Genomic DNA, 15,806 nt, shown 5'->3' with positions numbered 1-15,806 from the left:
GGCTCACAAGGGCTTCCTCGTGGGCCGGACAGCGAAGGCGGAGAGCGGCCGGCTTCCCCGAGGGCGACCTCCGCGCCTGTCGACTGAAAGACTTGCAGGCTCGGCCTTGGGAGGGAGGAATCACCCGGGAGAGCGGCCACAGGTCCCCGCGCCCTGGAGGGAGGGGCGGGCGCTGCGGCGGGAAGGGGCGGAGGCGGCAGAGGAGGGGACAGGCTGGGCCGGCTCGGGCTCCGGGGCGCAGGGCGGAGCCCAGGCCGGCCCGCCCGCGCGCAGGTGAGCTAGCCGGGGCGGAGCGCAGCGCAGCGCAGCCCGTGCCAGGCCCGCGCGCCCGCGGCCGCCGCTCCGAGCCGGTCTCCCGCCGAGGCCCAGGCGCCGCCGAGCCATGGGCGGCCAGAGGCGCGGGGTCGCGCTCGCGCTGCTGGGGGTCCTGCTGCTGGGCGCCGGGCGCCTGCCGCGCCGAGCCGGTGAGTGCGCTGCGGCCCGGGGTGGCGCGCAGTGGGGACGGGCCCCGGAGGAGGCGTCCCGCGGAGCCCAGGGGTGCCGGGTCCGGGTGACGGCAGGGGGGGCGCGGCCGGGACGCCCTGACTGGACGGCCAGGGTCCCCGGCACCACCGGCTCCGGGGCGCGCCGCGAAGGGGGTGGCCGTGCGCTCCCGGTTCCGAGCGCCGCGGTACCTGGGAGTGTCCCGGGGGCGGGGGGAGCTCGGCCGTGGGGGGGGGGGGGGATGAGCGCCGCGCGCGCCGACGGCGCAGGAGGAAGTAAGGTGCGTGCGCCCGGCCGAGGCCCGGGGACCTGCGGCGCGCCCGGGGCTTCACCTGGGGGCGCAGGGAGGAGGTGCAAGGCCACTGTGGCTCGGCGCCCCGTAGCCCGGCGGATCCCCCCTCCCCGGCCCGCGCTCCCCGTCCTCAGCTCCCCCGACGTTCGGGAACTTTGATTTGAAAATGAAAGCGCGGGGCTGGGGAAGGCCGCCGGGCGGTAGTGCCCCGGGGGCGCCGCAGGCCCGCCCCGCCCCGCGCCTCGCCTCGCCTCGCCGTCGGGTCTGCGCTCTGCGGGCCCGAGGGGGTCGGCGAGGGGGCGCCCCCGAGGAGTGTGTGGGTCCCCAGCTATCCCGGCTGCGGGGAGGGCACCGCCGCCCCCCCCCCGCTGCCGCAGCGCTGCCGGTGCCCGCGGGGAGGTGCCCTGCGGGTCCTGCGGGCATCGGAGCAACCGAGAACCAGGGGTCTTCGTGTAGGGACTTGAGGCCTCGCCAGCGCAGGTGCCGTGATTTTCAAAGAGCTGTCCAGGAAGCGATTGTGGCCTTTGGTTATTCTTTGCGGCGCCTAAGGGGGGAGGGGGTGTAGTTGGCGGGCAGGTAGGTTAGTGTGAATTAAATTAAGGAAAAAAAAAAAAAAAAAAAAACCAAGCGGGTGCGCTGGACTTTGGCGTTCTGGCAGCTGCCAGCATCGTACACGCAGGGAAGGCTTCCTGGTTCCTTGCTCCGACAGCATCGGGGTGACATTGCTGCACATTCCATGGGACGTCTTAAGGCCTCGTTTGAAACCTCCTGCACGTATGCATGTTTACTGTGACACACGTTCCCTGTCAGCCTTGACTTTCCAGATTTCCTTTGGAGACGAAAATCGGTTTAAGAATAAAGAGGTGGTTTCGCTAGTGAAGACACGGGTCCTTGTGTGTGAGAGAAGGAAAAAGTGCATGTGTCCAATCGCACTTGGGAGCTGTGCGGAAACTGGGGACGGTTTGAGAGGTTTTGCATTGTCTGTGATACCCTGAACTCCTCCGGGAGGGAGGAATGTGCTGTAACTGAAGGCATTACTCCTGACAAAGACGACGGGCTGCCCCGAACTGGCCTGTGTTAATGCGTCTCCTCTGCTCCCCTGTGGCCTGGAGAGGCTCCATCTTGATCTCCGGAAGCTCCCGCAGGGTCCCTTCCTTCCAGGAAGTTCCTGACGCTCCGGTGTAAATACCGGGAGGCCGAGGACCTCCCAGCTCACTTTCTTAAATCCTTCCTGTGGTCCCCAGACCTGGCTCTGTGTGGCCAGGTCACTGGGCCGAGCCGAGGGCCGCGTCTTGGAGGCTAGAGCTGCTGCTGTGGGGTGCAGGGGCTTTGCCTGAGGTCTTGGAGCTGGCCTAACGGTTCGGGGCCTTTGCGGAGTCACTGGGGTCTGTCCAGAAAAGATGGAGAAAGCCCCGGAGCCCCGCACAGTGGATGGGTTTTTTAAATCCCTGAACTTGCCACGCAAAGACTCAGCCGAGTGAAAGTGAACTTGGTGTCCCTGCAGAACCGTAGCGCAGAGGGACGTTTGTGTCTTAGGGCGCTGTGTTTGGGTGGGTTTGGTGTGACCAACTGCTCTCCCACTTCCACGAGTGAAGAACTGGCTAAGCTGGAGTCATAACCTTGTTAAAACCTCAACTGGGGGGATCCCTGGGTGGCGCAGCGGTTTGGCGCCTGCCTTTGGCCCAGGGCGCGATCCTGGAGACCCGGGATCGAATCCCACATCAGGCTCCTGGTGCATGGAGCCTGCTTCTCCCTCTGCCTGTGTCTCTGCCTCTCTCTCTCTCTCTGTGACTATCATAAAATTAAAAAAAAAAAAAAAAACCTCAACTGGGGTGGCTTTTTGAGAACTGCGGAGATACCAGAGTCTGGGTCAGCGACCCCATTCTTGCCGCCATGGTTTGTTGTCGGAGCTGTGAGTAGACGTCAGAGGATGTGTTCACTCCCCCTGGATGAGTGTGTGTTCATCATTCTTCACACTCAGATGAGGAGCTGGCAGCTGTTGTCTGGAATGTGTAACTGGTAGGACCGAGCAGCCTCCCTCAGCCCCACAGATTTTCGTGACTTACTGTCAGACGGCTGCTCTGCTGACTGTAGGGATGTGCTCTGGTGCTGGCCCATCAGCCTCCGGGCTCCCCTCAGATGCTGCCATTTTGTCTCGAAGACCTGCCCTGCCCCCACTGTGCTCCCCTGGGGGTTCTCCCAGGCTCTCAAGGTAGGGGAAGGAAGTTGAAAACAGCAATTACATGTTTCAAGTAATATATACTTATTGTAGAAAAATTGGTAAAAAATATATATATATAACCAAAATAAAAAATAATCATCGGTGAGCAAAGCACCTTGGTCACTTTGGTGCAATCTTATCATCTGTGTGTGTGTGTGTGTGTGTGTGTGTGTAAAGCCAAAACTGGGACCAGCCATTGTATGGCTTTAACTAGTCCCCCATCGTTGGACATTTAGGTTGCTTTCCATTTCTCCTGCTCAAAAGACAGAACGTGTCGGACGATAGGGGACTACTTGTATCAATTTTGATAAGACATTAAAAATTACATAGCACAGTTCATATACTGACATAAAATGGTGTCATCTTTGTGTTGTCGAGGTTATAAAATAGTATAAGCTGGATAATCCCATTTTGATATATCTGAGAACAGGTTCTTGTTTACTGTATTATTCTGCACTTTCTCGATGATTCTGTCCCACTGAAACTCTAGAAGTGGAATTCCTGGCGTGAAAAGTAGAGAAGATGTTAGGGAGGTTGGACACCTCCTCCCCTTTGGCCCTGTGGTGAGCTCATCCTGTGGTCCTGGTGTACGTTCCAGCCCACGTGTGCAAGTGTGCGGTTTCCACACTCGCAGGCTATCCTCACTGTTTCAGTGACATCTATAGAAGAAGCCTTTTCCTCCCTCTAGTTCAGCAAGCAGGGTCTGACAGTGTTGGCAGATGTTCAAGAATCTTAGGGGCACCCCAGCTAGATGGTACTAATAGTCCAACAGTGATTTTTTTTTCTTTCTTTTTTTGCCAAAAACTAACCAACCAAACAAAAACCCAGGGGTCCTGGGTGGCTCAGTCGGTTAAGTCTCTGCCTTTCATTTCAGGTGATGATCTCAGGGTCCTGGGATCAAGCCCTGTTCAACAGGGAGTCTGCCTCTCTCTCTCTCCCTCTGCCCTTCCCCCCACTCGTCTGCTCTCTCTCTCTCTCTCTCTCTCTCTGTCTCTCAAATAAATAAATAAAATCTTTTAAAAAAAAAAACCCAGAACTGAATCCCCTGGCTTATAACACAAGCCTCACCTGGGACTCTGACTTGGGGTTAGGTCAGGGAGGGGATGGAGTTTGCTGGTCAGAAGGATTCCTGATTGAGCTCAAGGTAGGTGGAGCGGTAGGGGTGACAGGACCCCTGATGTGTGAGACCCATGGCTAAGGCTCTCCACCTGAGTGATTAAGAAAAGTTCATACCCTCTAATTATCATTCTAAATTATAAAAATTATCCCACAATCAAATTATTTCAAACCACTTCCGACAGCCTTGTAATTAGCCCTTCACCTTCTCCCAGGCAGCTGGCAACGTTCTAGACAAGCAGGCTAGGAGAGCCAAGTTTCCTACCTCACCTCCCTGTAGCCTTGGGTTTGTATTCAGTACATCATTTTTTAAAATCACTAACTACTACTTGTCATAGCTAACACATATTGAGCATCTGCTCTGTGCCAGCCACTCTTCTGAATATTTTATATGTCAGCATGGCTTGCTTACCATCAGTAAGTAATTCATTCTTTAAAACCAGACATTCTGCATGAAAATACTAACCGATGCCCTATGTCTCATTATTTCATATGGGAAAAACAATAACAACCCAATGCACGACAACCTAACCCCCCCACACACACACACATTTTGGACACACACATTATGTCCAAAAGCATAATGAAACACAGAAAGACACCCATCTATAATTAACACCCAATTTTATTCAGTGTGAAATACATAAGACATCACTTCCGGATTGCCAAACCGTGTATATGGTTCTTTGCAGACAGCTGCTTTGTGTGTAGGAACTTGCTGTACCCCCACCCCCACAGGCACTCGGGGCATCTCCACTAGATCCTGACACTCCACCTATTGTATTTGCATTGTAGATTGAGACCTTCTGAGTTCCATTTTGTTTAAAATGTTGTGTTTGAATCTGTAAATATTCATGTTTCCTCTATAGACACCCAGAAAGAACTATGATGGAGGAAACAAGGTTTGAGTAATAACAGCTCCCCTGCTTTCTCCTGAGAAAATGTAGATTGAGGAGGTGCTCTTGAGTAAACCTACTAGTGTTTTGCCTCTTCATCCTCAAGCAAGTACCCCCATGAAGACCCCTGTATTGAGCACAGAGAGGTGAAGTAACTTGCCCAGGGTTACCCAGCTGGTAGGTAGTGGTGCTGAGATGGCAGCCCAGGTAGCGGGACTGCAGAGCCCAGCTCCTGTCACTGGTGTGCCGTAACCCCTTTTGCACAGTGGGGCTCCTGAAGGCAGCATTCGCTAGTGCTCTCAGAGGACTACACATCTGCGCTCCAGACGTGTCTTTTCATTTAAAACCAAACAAGCAACACTTATCAAGTGCTGTGTTCATATTTGTTCTGGGGATGTGTATGTGCTTTTAATATTCAAAGAATTTAAGGACTGTGCTTTGAAAACACCTGGACATGGTAACAAAAATTCAAAGAGTAGGAAAGGGCACATGGGAAGAAGTACATCCCTGTCCACCACTGACCCCAGGCTTTCTCGCAGAGGCAGCCATGGTTTCCTGTGCATTGTTCTTGAGCTATTCTATGCACGTACACACTTACAAATGTACGTACCTCCCTTCTTTACACAGCAGGAGCATAACCATAGTATATGGAATAGGATGTGTCTCACATGCTGCTTGATTTTGTTCATTTTTTGTGATTTTGTCCATCCCGTGCTCACTCCAGATTAGAACACATTCTTTTTGCCGGTTGCATAATATTCCTTGTCATGGGTGCACCATGATATATTTCACCAGCCCCTGACTGATAGGTTGTTTCCAGTCTTTTGTTCTTATTTATTTAATTTTTTAAAAAAGACTTTACTTATTTATTTGAGAGAGAGAGAGCGTGAGCAGAGGGAGGGAAAAGCAGACTCCCCACTGAGTGTGGAGCCCAACGTGAGGCTTGATCCCAGAACCCTGAGATCATGACCTGAGCCAAAGGCTTAACCCACTGGGCCAGCCAGACACCCTGGCCTTTTATTTTTATAATCAGAGCTTCAGTGACCGTACTTGCAGTTGACTTCATTAGGCATATAGACAAGTTTACCTGTGAGTGAAATTCCTGGAGGAGGGAATTACTGGGTCAAAGGATTTGTATAGAAAGTATCAAAGAACAAATGGAGCGAAGTGAGTAACAGAAGTGAGATAACCTGCCCAGGGTCACAGCTAATGAGTGGTGGCTTGGATCTCTGAATCTGGGCAGACTTGTTCCAGAGTGCAGACTCGGTACCTCCTCACGCTGGGGTTTACTCCTTCCTTTAGTCTTTCCAGTTCAAACTAACCATAAGTTTTAGGGGAGAGAAACGTTTTTAACTTCCTTCTAAGTATCTACTTTCCCCTAAGCACTCAGCCTGCCAGGAGTCCTGCAGATAGAGGCTCTGATAGCACCTCATGTTGACACTGAAGAGTGATTTGTTTTTTACTGACTTTTTACATAGGTGAGTCTCATGGTTAAGGTATAACACACTCTAAGCTGCTGTAACACAAAAACCCAAACATGGGTAATGGCTTGACCACATCAGGTGTGTATTTATTTCTCATCTAAGATCCCAAACAGGGGATCTTCTCCAAGCAGTGATGAGAACCCAGACTCCTTCACCTTCTGGCTCATCCACATCAAACTGATGGAAGACAGAGGACTGCAAAGCAGCTCACGTGGAAGGGTTTTATGGCCTGAGCGTGGGGGTTGTTTCACATCGTTTGTGCTGCCTTTCTCTTGGCTAGAACTCAGTGGCATGGCCCCATCTCCCTGGAAAGGAGACAGAAATGTAGTCCAGATGTGACCCTGGAAGAAGTTAGCCTTGTCCAATTGGCAAGGCAGTGGGCAGGGTAGGAAGAGTACCAGACTTAAGAGTCAGGGGCGCATGGTGGTGACCTCAAGTCTTGTTAACGGTGAGCTTTCAGACATGAAAAAGTTGCCTCGTCTCTCTGGGTCCCGGTTTTCCAATCTTTAATGTAGGGATTTGGACCATAAAGAGGAAGCACCAGCCCTAATGTTGTATGATCTGATTTAAACCAAAGCTGATCTGTGGACTCCTGGAGATCCCTGAGTTGGAGGAACAGATCAGACCGGTTCATATCCAACCCCCATGAGTTTAGCGGGTGGAACTGACTGGCACATGGCTGGCATTTAATAAATTATGTGTGGAATGAATAGACGGGTACTCCAGGTCAACCCTCAAGCGAGTCTTTTTAGGAGGCAACAAGCTCCAGAAGTTAGATGACTTCTTTGGGTCACATTGTTGGAAGGGGCTGAGGGCCGGAAATAGTTGTTTTTTTTTTTTTTTTAAGATTTTGTTTATTTATCCATGAGAGACACACACAGAGAGGCAGAGACATAGGCAGAGGGAGAAGCAGGCTCCATGGAGGGAGCCCGATGTGGGACTCGATCCTGGGACTCTGGGATCAGGCCCTGAGCCAAAGGCAGATGCTCAACCCCTGAGACACCCAGGTGTCCCAAGGGCCAGAAGTTCTAAACCTTGGGTCTTCTGGCTCCAGATCCAAGGCAGATCACACAGAAGGGGAGGAAGAGGGAGGCTCGGTCCTGGAGAGTAGAAAACAAGAGAATGTGGATTGACAGAGAGAACCATAGCTCTCTGTGTTCCTGCAGAGGGTAGAGGAGACCTCCCTGGTGATCCAGGTCCTCGGCCTCTCACCAGGACCTGGGGCCTTCACTGCATAGAACATGTGCTAAGTCTCTGCTGGTCCCCTGAAACCTGTGCTCAGGAAGCAGTGGGTGGGGTTGGCAGTGGATCCACCGAATGCAAACTCCCTCCTGGAAACTTGCCAGGGAATCACCAGAAAATGATGAGGACTTGCTTGTGATGCAGTGAAGGAAGCAGGGAGTAAAGTTGTGTGCGTGTGTGTTTGTGTGTGCGCATGTGCACGCAAACATGACTCATGTCATCTTACTATCTTTCTGTCCATCTTATGTGAGCTCAGGAAAAGAGACTGGAAGGAAAGAAGTCCCACCAGAAGTGCCTGGCCTCCCTCTCTGTGGACGGTTTGCTGGTGGCAGTAATGATCGTGACAAGGACTTTGTATTGTCCTGTATGTTCTCCCCATTTGAGCCATATTGCCCCCACAGCATCCTAACTGGGTGGTTTGGTTCGCTTTGGTTTTCTCTAAATAGCGATCCTGGAATCTGTGAGAGAACACAATAGAAAATCAGAATTTGCCTTACAGAGATTCGCTTCACAAACTTGTATGAAATTAAAAGTTCTTTCTTCAACTGCTAGACTTAGAAAAAGTAGTCTGCCCTTCTCGAATCTCTCCTGAGCAGAGGAGCCCAGGGCCGGGGCACCTCTGACGGCCTTACTGGCCTGACTTTGCCCGGGAGGGGCCGTCCTCTTGCATCAGCCATCCAGTGCAAACACCACTCAGCAATATGACTCCAAAGCCATTACATGTCCCACTTCACAGGAGGAGCATCTTTAAGTAATAAATTTGGAAATATCTTGAAAGAATAAAATAAAACCTTTCCATAAACACAGACGATGTAGCTTTCTTTAAGTTTTAAGTGAAGTGCAGATACTTCTGACCCTCTGTGACAGAAGACCAGAGGATTCTGGGTGAAATATGCCATTTCTGCAAAAATATGCGAAGTACCAATCTGCTGCCTGTGTCTGCGATGATAGAACATAGTCTCCAGAAATGAGTTTCATCAAATTTTATGAGTCCCAAAAATCACATGGAGCATAAGTTAAGCTGTTGTTTTGGGTGTCGGGTCAGCCACGTGGCCATGCACGATACCACACAGTGCTTGAAGCCACGAGGAGCCTTCTGTAGCACTCGATAATGTGTGGTCCAGCTGGGAGGTGACCTGGGATAGTGTCTGTCCAGGCACATGCTGTTCATCCAAACAGATACCTTATCTTCTGCTACTGATCTGGTGGCAGGAACATCAGGCTATTTCAAACAGAAATGTTTGGCTAAAAACAGCGTTGAACCTGAAAACCATTCGCAAATGTTTGGTGAGAGGTCCAGGGACATCATGAGGGATGCAGAGATAAAGCCCCTGATGGGAAGAGCTCAGAGCATCTCCTGGACCGAGATAGACACCTAGCTCTTGTGTGGAGTGGTACAGCACCATGGAGGTGAGGCCAAGAGCCAGCAGTGTAGGGGGAGGCATTATTATATGTGCTGTTCCCGCTGGAAGCCTCTGCTTTGCTGGAGGCCTCCGACAGCTGCGAACACGGTCCTCAGGAGGATTCAGCAGTGGTGATGGGCTGTCCTCACTGCTGAGCGCCATGTGACAAGTCTGACTGGAGCTGGCCTTGAAGCATCTCCAAGTCATAAACCCAGCACTGCTCAGTCACCATTGGCTTCTGGGTTCTTGCTCACCTCTGCATTTCTCACGTCCTCAGACCATGCATCCCCAAGGGCCCAGGAAACTGGCAGAGGGAGAGGGGAGCAGAGAAATGGAAGGATTTGAACCAGAGGTCTTAATGGGCTCATGGTTACCTGCTGGCTTTTCAGAAGCAATCTCATTCAGACAAGCATTGGGATAGGGCAAAGCTTGGTTCAAATCCTGACTCCCCCACCTCCTAACTAGGTGGCTTGGGCTAGTTACTTAGCCTCTTTTAAGACTCAATGTCCTCAGTTCCAAACAGGGACCCAGCAGCACCTCGTGGGTAGCTGGAGGTCAGAATGAAATCATGTCTGTAAATCACTTAGCACCGTGTCTGGCCTGGAACAGATTCCTCAGCTAATGAGAATTGCTATTTCTTTGATTATTTGACTTGAGCCCAAGAAGAACTTGGAGATTTTCAAGAGCAGACAGTCTGGATGTAGCTACCAAGCCATAGCCTCTGTAACCAGGTCACTCGTGAGAGACATTTAGGTAGTTCTCAGGCCTCTGCTACCATATGCTGTGCTTGGGTTTCTATCCCAGCACAGTTGACTTTGGGCATGTGTGAGGGCATCTCATGGGAAGTTCCTAGCAGTGAAGCTGCTGGATTTAAAATTGAAAGAAGTCATTGTCAGTGACACTAGAACAAGTTTTTAAAAATTGCAAGTGAGCACCTACACACACATACACACATTGTATGTGTATTTCTTGTTAGCCAAGGAACTGACCAGACCAGTTTTATATAACTTTAATGCCATGCTCAATTACTCTGAGGAATGAATGAGAACACCCCAGTAGGCTTCTGAGGATTATAGCTATTCTTGTGAGCAGGTGTCATACCCCGAGACCTGCCAAGCTGTGGAAGCAGAGCTGGACCCCTGCCTTTAATCCCCTCCCAGAGATGAAGAATTACCCAACCAGCCTAGAAGTTGCTGACAATCTTATCAGGCACTTCAGCCTTGGGCTAAATCTATCAGGAGCAAGTTCTCAACTTGTCAGAACATGGAAGACTTTTTCAAATTGTAAACAGTGCTTGGGTCGTCTTATAAGAGCCCATCACTGAACACTTGCATCAACATCTTCCAGCCTCCCTGGTCTGTGCCTGTGTGGGGAATACAATCCAAGTTCAAGCCAGGACCCTGGGACCCCGGGAAGGTGTGTGTCACTGGCACCTTGAAACTCTAGATAAGCATCTAGATAAGCTCCTTGTCCTGGTAGCTAGAGACTGGGAAAAACCCAAATGTCCATCATTAGAAGCCTGGTTAAATAGATCATGGTACATTGCAACAGTAGAATGCTATGTAGCCATTTAAGGCAATTGGGTAGCTTTTAATATACTGATGTGGAGCGACATCAAGATATATCATGGACCAAAAAAACGTAAGATTCAGAACAGTGAGTATAGCATGTTGCCTTTAGCAAAAGAAAATGAAATGAAATAAAATCAGGGTGGCATATAGATATATCTTACATATTCACAGATTCCCTGTGTAAGGACACACACGAAGCTGGTATCAGTGGTTGCGCCTGTAGATTCAAGATAAAAGTAAGGCTTTTTACTGATCAAAAGACTCGTTTTTTCTTTGTGCTTCATGTATTATTTATCTAAATGTAAAAGATATCTTTCAGCCTTATTAAGATATAAGATAAAGCCATAAAATTAAGCTCTAAAATACACGGCACAAGATTCACCAATCACAATGGCACTATTCCATGAGTCCTGTCAAATGCAGGATAAACATCCCTACCACCCTGCAAAGTACCTCCAGACCCCTCTGCAGTCAATTTCCAGGCAACCACTGATTGGCCTTTAGCCTTCTATCACCAAAGTTTTGCTTTAAAAATAATTTTAGGGCACATGGGTGGCTCAGTCGGCTAAGCATCTGCCTTTGGCTCAGGTCATGGTCTCAGGATCCAGCCCCATATTGGGCTCCCTGCTCAGTGGGGAATCTGCTCCTCTCTCTTCCTCTGCCTGCCACTCCCCCTGCTTGTGCTCTTTCTCTGTCAAATAAATAAATAAAATCTTTCAAAAATAATAATAATTCTAAATTTAAAAAAATTTAAAGCCAGGTATGAGTATAGCAATCAATAGTTTTGTTAAAAAACAGATCTTGTGGGCACCCTGGGTGGCTCAGCGGTTTAGCGCCACCTTCAATCCAGGGCATGATCCTGGAGACCCGGGATCGAGGCCCACATCAGGCTCCCTGCATGGAGCCTACTTCTCCCTCTGCCTGTGTCTCTGCCTCTCTCTCTCTCTCTCTCTCTCTTTCTCTCTGTCTCTCATGAATAAATAAATAAAAATCTTAATAAAAAAAAGAGATTAAAAAAAAACAGATCTTGTGAATATAGATACTGTCTGCATGAAGCCTACAGTTGCTTCCTGCAAGAATTTGGTTGTGTAGAAAGATTGCAGTAAAGGACAGTAAAAATTCCTGTCACTGGGAATTAGGGAACTAATGACGAAAGCTACCTTCTCCACTTGGAGCAACTTTTCTTGAAGAGCAAATTGCTGCATTTCTCCCCCAATGCACTCTTAGAGTCTAGTACTGAGCAGGCCTAGAGAATTTGATTTTTGCCTAGGAAGTCTTTGAAAAATCTTGTCCAGCCTTAAGCCATTTAGTAATAAGTCCCAACCATTCCACAGACCTTGTAGGGCCCCTGTGCTAGATGGTAGATATACAGAGGTAGGAAACTTGAGTCCCTTGCTCTGCAGAGACTCACCATCTAAAAGGGATTCAAACATGTAAACTGGGGGCTGCAAATAAGAGATCTCGGCTTGATGTGTTTTGAAATAAAGCTGAATCACAAAGTATTTAGTAGAGCATGCACCCTCTGATTCTGCAAATACCCCATGTTGGCTTTTCCTCGTTTACTCTGCCTGCCTGTGCCCCAAAAGCTGAGTTTGAGACACTGTCCAATGTGATAAGTACATTTGAAAGATATATGTATAAAAACTGCAGTGAAGTTTGGGGATGGAGACTAGCTTTCATAGGCAGGAAAAGAGAAGAAGGAAGACAAGGTGTTCTCGTGTCTGAGGTCTGTGGGACGTCACAACAAACCGTGAGGTTGGCTCTGTCATTCATTAACAATCCCACAGTGTTGTTTTGACATTTCCAGAGCATTTTCCCACCATCTCTGAAAAGACAACTTGCTAACTGATCCACTATCTGAAAAAACGTAATTAAAGGTGATCCTTCAACATCCAGATGGCCAACAGACACACGAAAAGATGCTCAATATCACTCGTCATCAGGGAAAGGCAAATCAAAACTACAGTGAAATACCACCTTACACCATCAGAATGACTTAAATCAAAACCACGAGAAACAACAGGTGTTGGCGAGGATGCAGAGAAAAGGGAACCCTCTTGCACCGTTGGTGGGAATGCAAACTGGTGCAGCCACTCTGGAAAACAGTATGGAAGTCCCTCAAAAAGCTAAAAATAGAACTACCCTAGGATCCAGCAATCATACTACTAGGTATTCACCCAAACAATACAAAAGCGCTAATTCAAAGAGATACAAGCACCCTGATGTTTACAGCAGTAGTATCTACAACAGCTAAATTATGGAAGCAGCTCAAGTATCCATCGATTGATAAATAGGTAAAGAAGATATGGTAGAGATATAGATATCTATAGATACACACACACAATGGAATATTACTCGGTCATAAAAAAGAGTGAAATCTTGCCATTTACAAAACATTGATGGAGCTAGAGAATACCATGTTAAGTGAAATAAGTCAGCCAGGGAAAGACAAATACCGTATGATTTCACTCATATGTGGAATTTAAAAAACAAAACAAACAAGCAAAGGGGAAAAAAAAAAGAGAGAGACACACCAAGAAACAGACTCAACTATAGAGAATAAACTGATGGTTACCAGAGGGTAGGGGAGATGGGGGGGGGGGAATGAGTGAAGTAGGTGAAGGGGATTAAGGAGCGCATTTGTCTCGATGAGCACCCAGTACTGTATGGAAGTGTTAAACCACTATATTGTATACCTGCAACTAATATTACACTATGCGTTAACTAACTGGAATTTTAAAACTTTAAAAAAAATCATGATCCTTCAATGTATGATTTATAATTGGAGACCAGCTCTAGGAGCAAAACAGAATGTAGTTGAATGAGGATTAAATGCCCTGTTGCTCTGGGAATTTCTAGCTGGTTTTGTTTCCATCCTCCTCTTACTTCCTGATAATAACACTTAACAGTAGGATCAACTCCTGTTGTACGGAAGGAATGTGGCTCATGAAATGCAAAGTGCTCAGAACCACAGTGTCTTCTCTCCCTTTCAGGAATAACCATCTGCTTTTTTCTTCCACCTGCCAACACAATGTGTTTTGGGGCCAGGCTCCTCAAAACCCTCATCTTGGTATTCTTGATCCCTCAATGCTGTTTTTTTATCTCCCTGAATGTTTAGCATGATTACCTTAAGATCACTGGCTAGTCCCAATACTGGCACTGTCCAGGTGTCAATACACCTAGCCTTGTTGATGTAACTTTTTCCATGATGGTTGAACCCCTATAATATCCATTCTTATTGGTTTAAGACCTTCCATGTCAATATCTTCTGTAACATCCCTCCTTGTGGACATAACACTTTTCTGTAACAACCACCGTTCTCCTATAGTGGTCTCCTCAGTGATGAGACATCTTCCATAACAGTTAATCTTGTTGACACAACACTTCCCATAATCACCACCTTCTGATGTAATGTATCCTATAATGGCCCTCCTCATTGACATAACACTTCTTGGAAGCTGTCCTAGCCCCAAGGTGAGGAAAGCATATGCCTGTCTGGCCCCAAAGATTTCCGGGAATGTGCAGCCTTCCTTCACTGAGCTATTTTACCCTGGGCCACCTGGTGTGCCAAAGAAATCACTTTATTGACCTGGCCTGTGGTCATTTGAGATAGCCTCATCCAGAGACTTGTGTTGACACCCCCTTGCCCTTTAAGAATGCCCTTTAATAACAGCAAGAGGTACTGATCCCTAATCACCAAACAGAAGGTTGTATTCCCTGTAGGTTGCCCTGGCTTCTGCCATGGTGATACACGCACTCTCCCTAGTTATATCCCCATGAATAACCAAGAGTTTGGGCTTTTGCAGTAAAGAAACTGGTAGACCTAAGGCCCCCAAAAGACCCATTTCACCACCACCCCCTCAGCTGCCACTTGGTGACAGCTGACATGCCCTGGCTGCACATGCTGCTGTCTGTCCTTCTGGTTGCAGCAAGGATGGAGTGAGGGGTGAGTCAGCTAGTCACCCTCCAGACTGTGATAAAGACAGAGTAGATCAGGAATAAAGGTAGGGAAGGAGGTGGTGAAGATGTCAGAGATGGCAGGGTGAGTGGACGTCATTCTTTGCCTAGGACTTGTCCTTCATGAGGAGAATTGGGATCAGGGCTCTGAGGGGCAAAATGACAGGCCAAGAAAGGGACTCAAACAGGGCAATCAGGCTTGTTTTGGATGACTAGGCTCCTGCCTACCTACAGAACATAGCCTGTGTCACAGGGGCCTCTACACCAGGGCAAAGGGTAGTATTGATATTCAGAGTGGGTGTTGGAAAAGCAAACATGACACTTCTCTGTGTTGGTGGTGCTGAGTGCTATAACTGAAGCAGGTCCCTCCCCGGATGGGGTTGGGGCAAATGCTTGGTTTACCCCAACCTACCCAGCAGCCTGTGACCTTGAGTGTGATATCTTGGAGTAGCAGGCATGCTTGGGCTTTGGAGTCAGGCAGTCCTGGGTTTGAATCTCAGCAATGCATCTTCCTAGCTGTGAATGTGAACAGTTTACCAAAAGGATATATAGAGAAAGTACCCAGCATGTGGCAAATATTGAACACATGAAGGTGGTAGCATACTCTTCTTACTTTTGCTCAGCCCACTGGGCCAGGTGAGATGACCAGTCATTAGCTCTCTTGACCACAGCATCACCTTCCCTCTGACCCACTCACCTGTCTCCCTGTCACCTTCCAGCATCTGGACACTAAAGTTTTACAGTAAATACAATGTGTTTGGACATCCTCATTGATGTACACTTCCAGACAAGCAGTCCACTTGACAAGCACCATAATGGTAACTCAGCTCAGAAGGGAAAGCTCCAGAGCACCTGAGTGATTCAATTGGTTGAGCATCTGACTCTTGATTTTGGCTCAGGTCATGATCTTAAGATTGTGAGTTTGAGCCGTGTATCAGGCTCTGCGCTTAGCAGAGTCTTCTTCTCTCCCTCTGCCCCTCCCTGCATACTGTCTCTCTCTCTTAAATAAATAAATTGAAGAAGAAGAAAGAAGAAAAAAGAAGAAGAAAGAAAGAAAGAAAGAAAGAAAGAAAGAAAGAAAGAAAGAAAGAAAGAAGAAGAAGAGGAAGAAGAAGAGGAGGAGGAGGAAAAAAGAAGAATG

General features: G+C 48.6%; 1 protein-coding gene across 1 annotated transcript in view; it reads left to right on the top strand.

Moving 5' to 3' along the window:
* The first annotated feature begins 299 nt into the window (after positions 1 to 299).
* Positions 300 to 15,806, top strand: part of CDCP1 (CUB domain containing protein 1) — a 57,665-nt gene continuing 42,158 nt past the window's right edge. The window contains exon 1 of the mRNA XM_041763118.1: positions 300 to 464. Coding sequence (XP_041619052.1) covers positions 383 to 464 — 82 coding nt within the window. The 5' untranslated portion in view covers positions 300 to 382. The remainder of the gene's footprint in view (positions 465 to 15,806) is intronic.

The sequence above is a fragment of the Vulpes lagopus genome, chromosome 7 (genome assembly GCF_018345385.1).
Source record: "Vulpes lagopus strain Blue_001 chromosome 7, ASM1834538v1, whole genome shotgun sequence".
In the NCBI taxonomy this organism is placed as follows: domain Eukaryota; kingdom Metazoa; phylum Chordata; class Mammalia; order Carnivora; family Canidae; genus Vulpes; species Vulpes lagopus.
The sequence above is the reverse complement of the archived record's forward strand: the minus strand, read 5'-3'. Positions and strand labels throughout refer to the sequence as shown.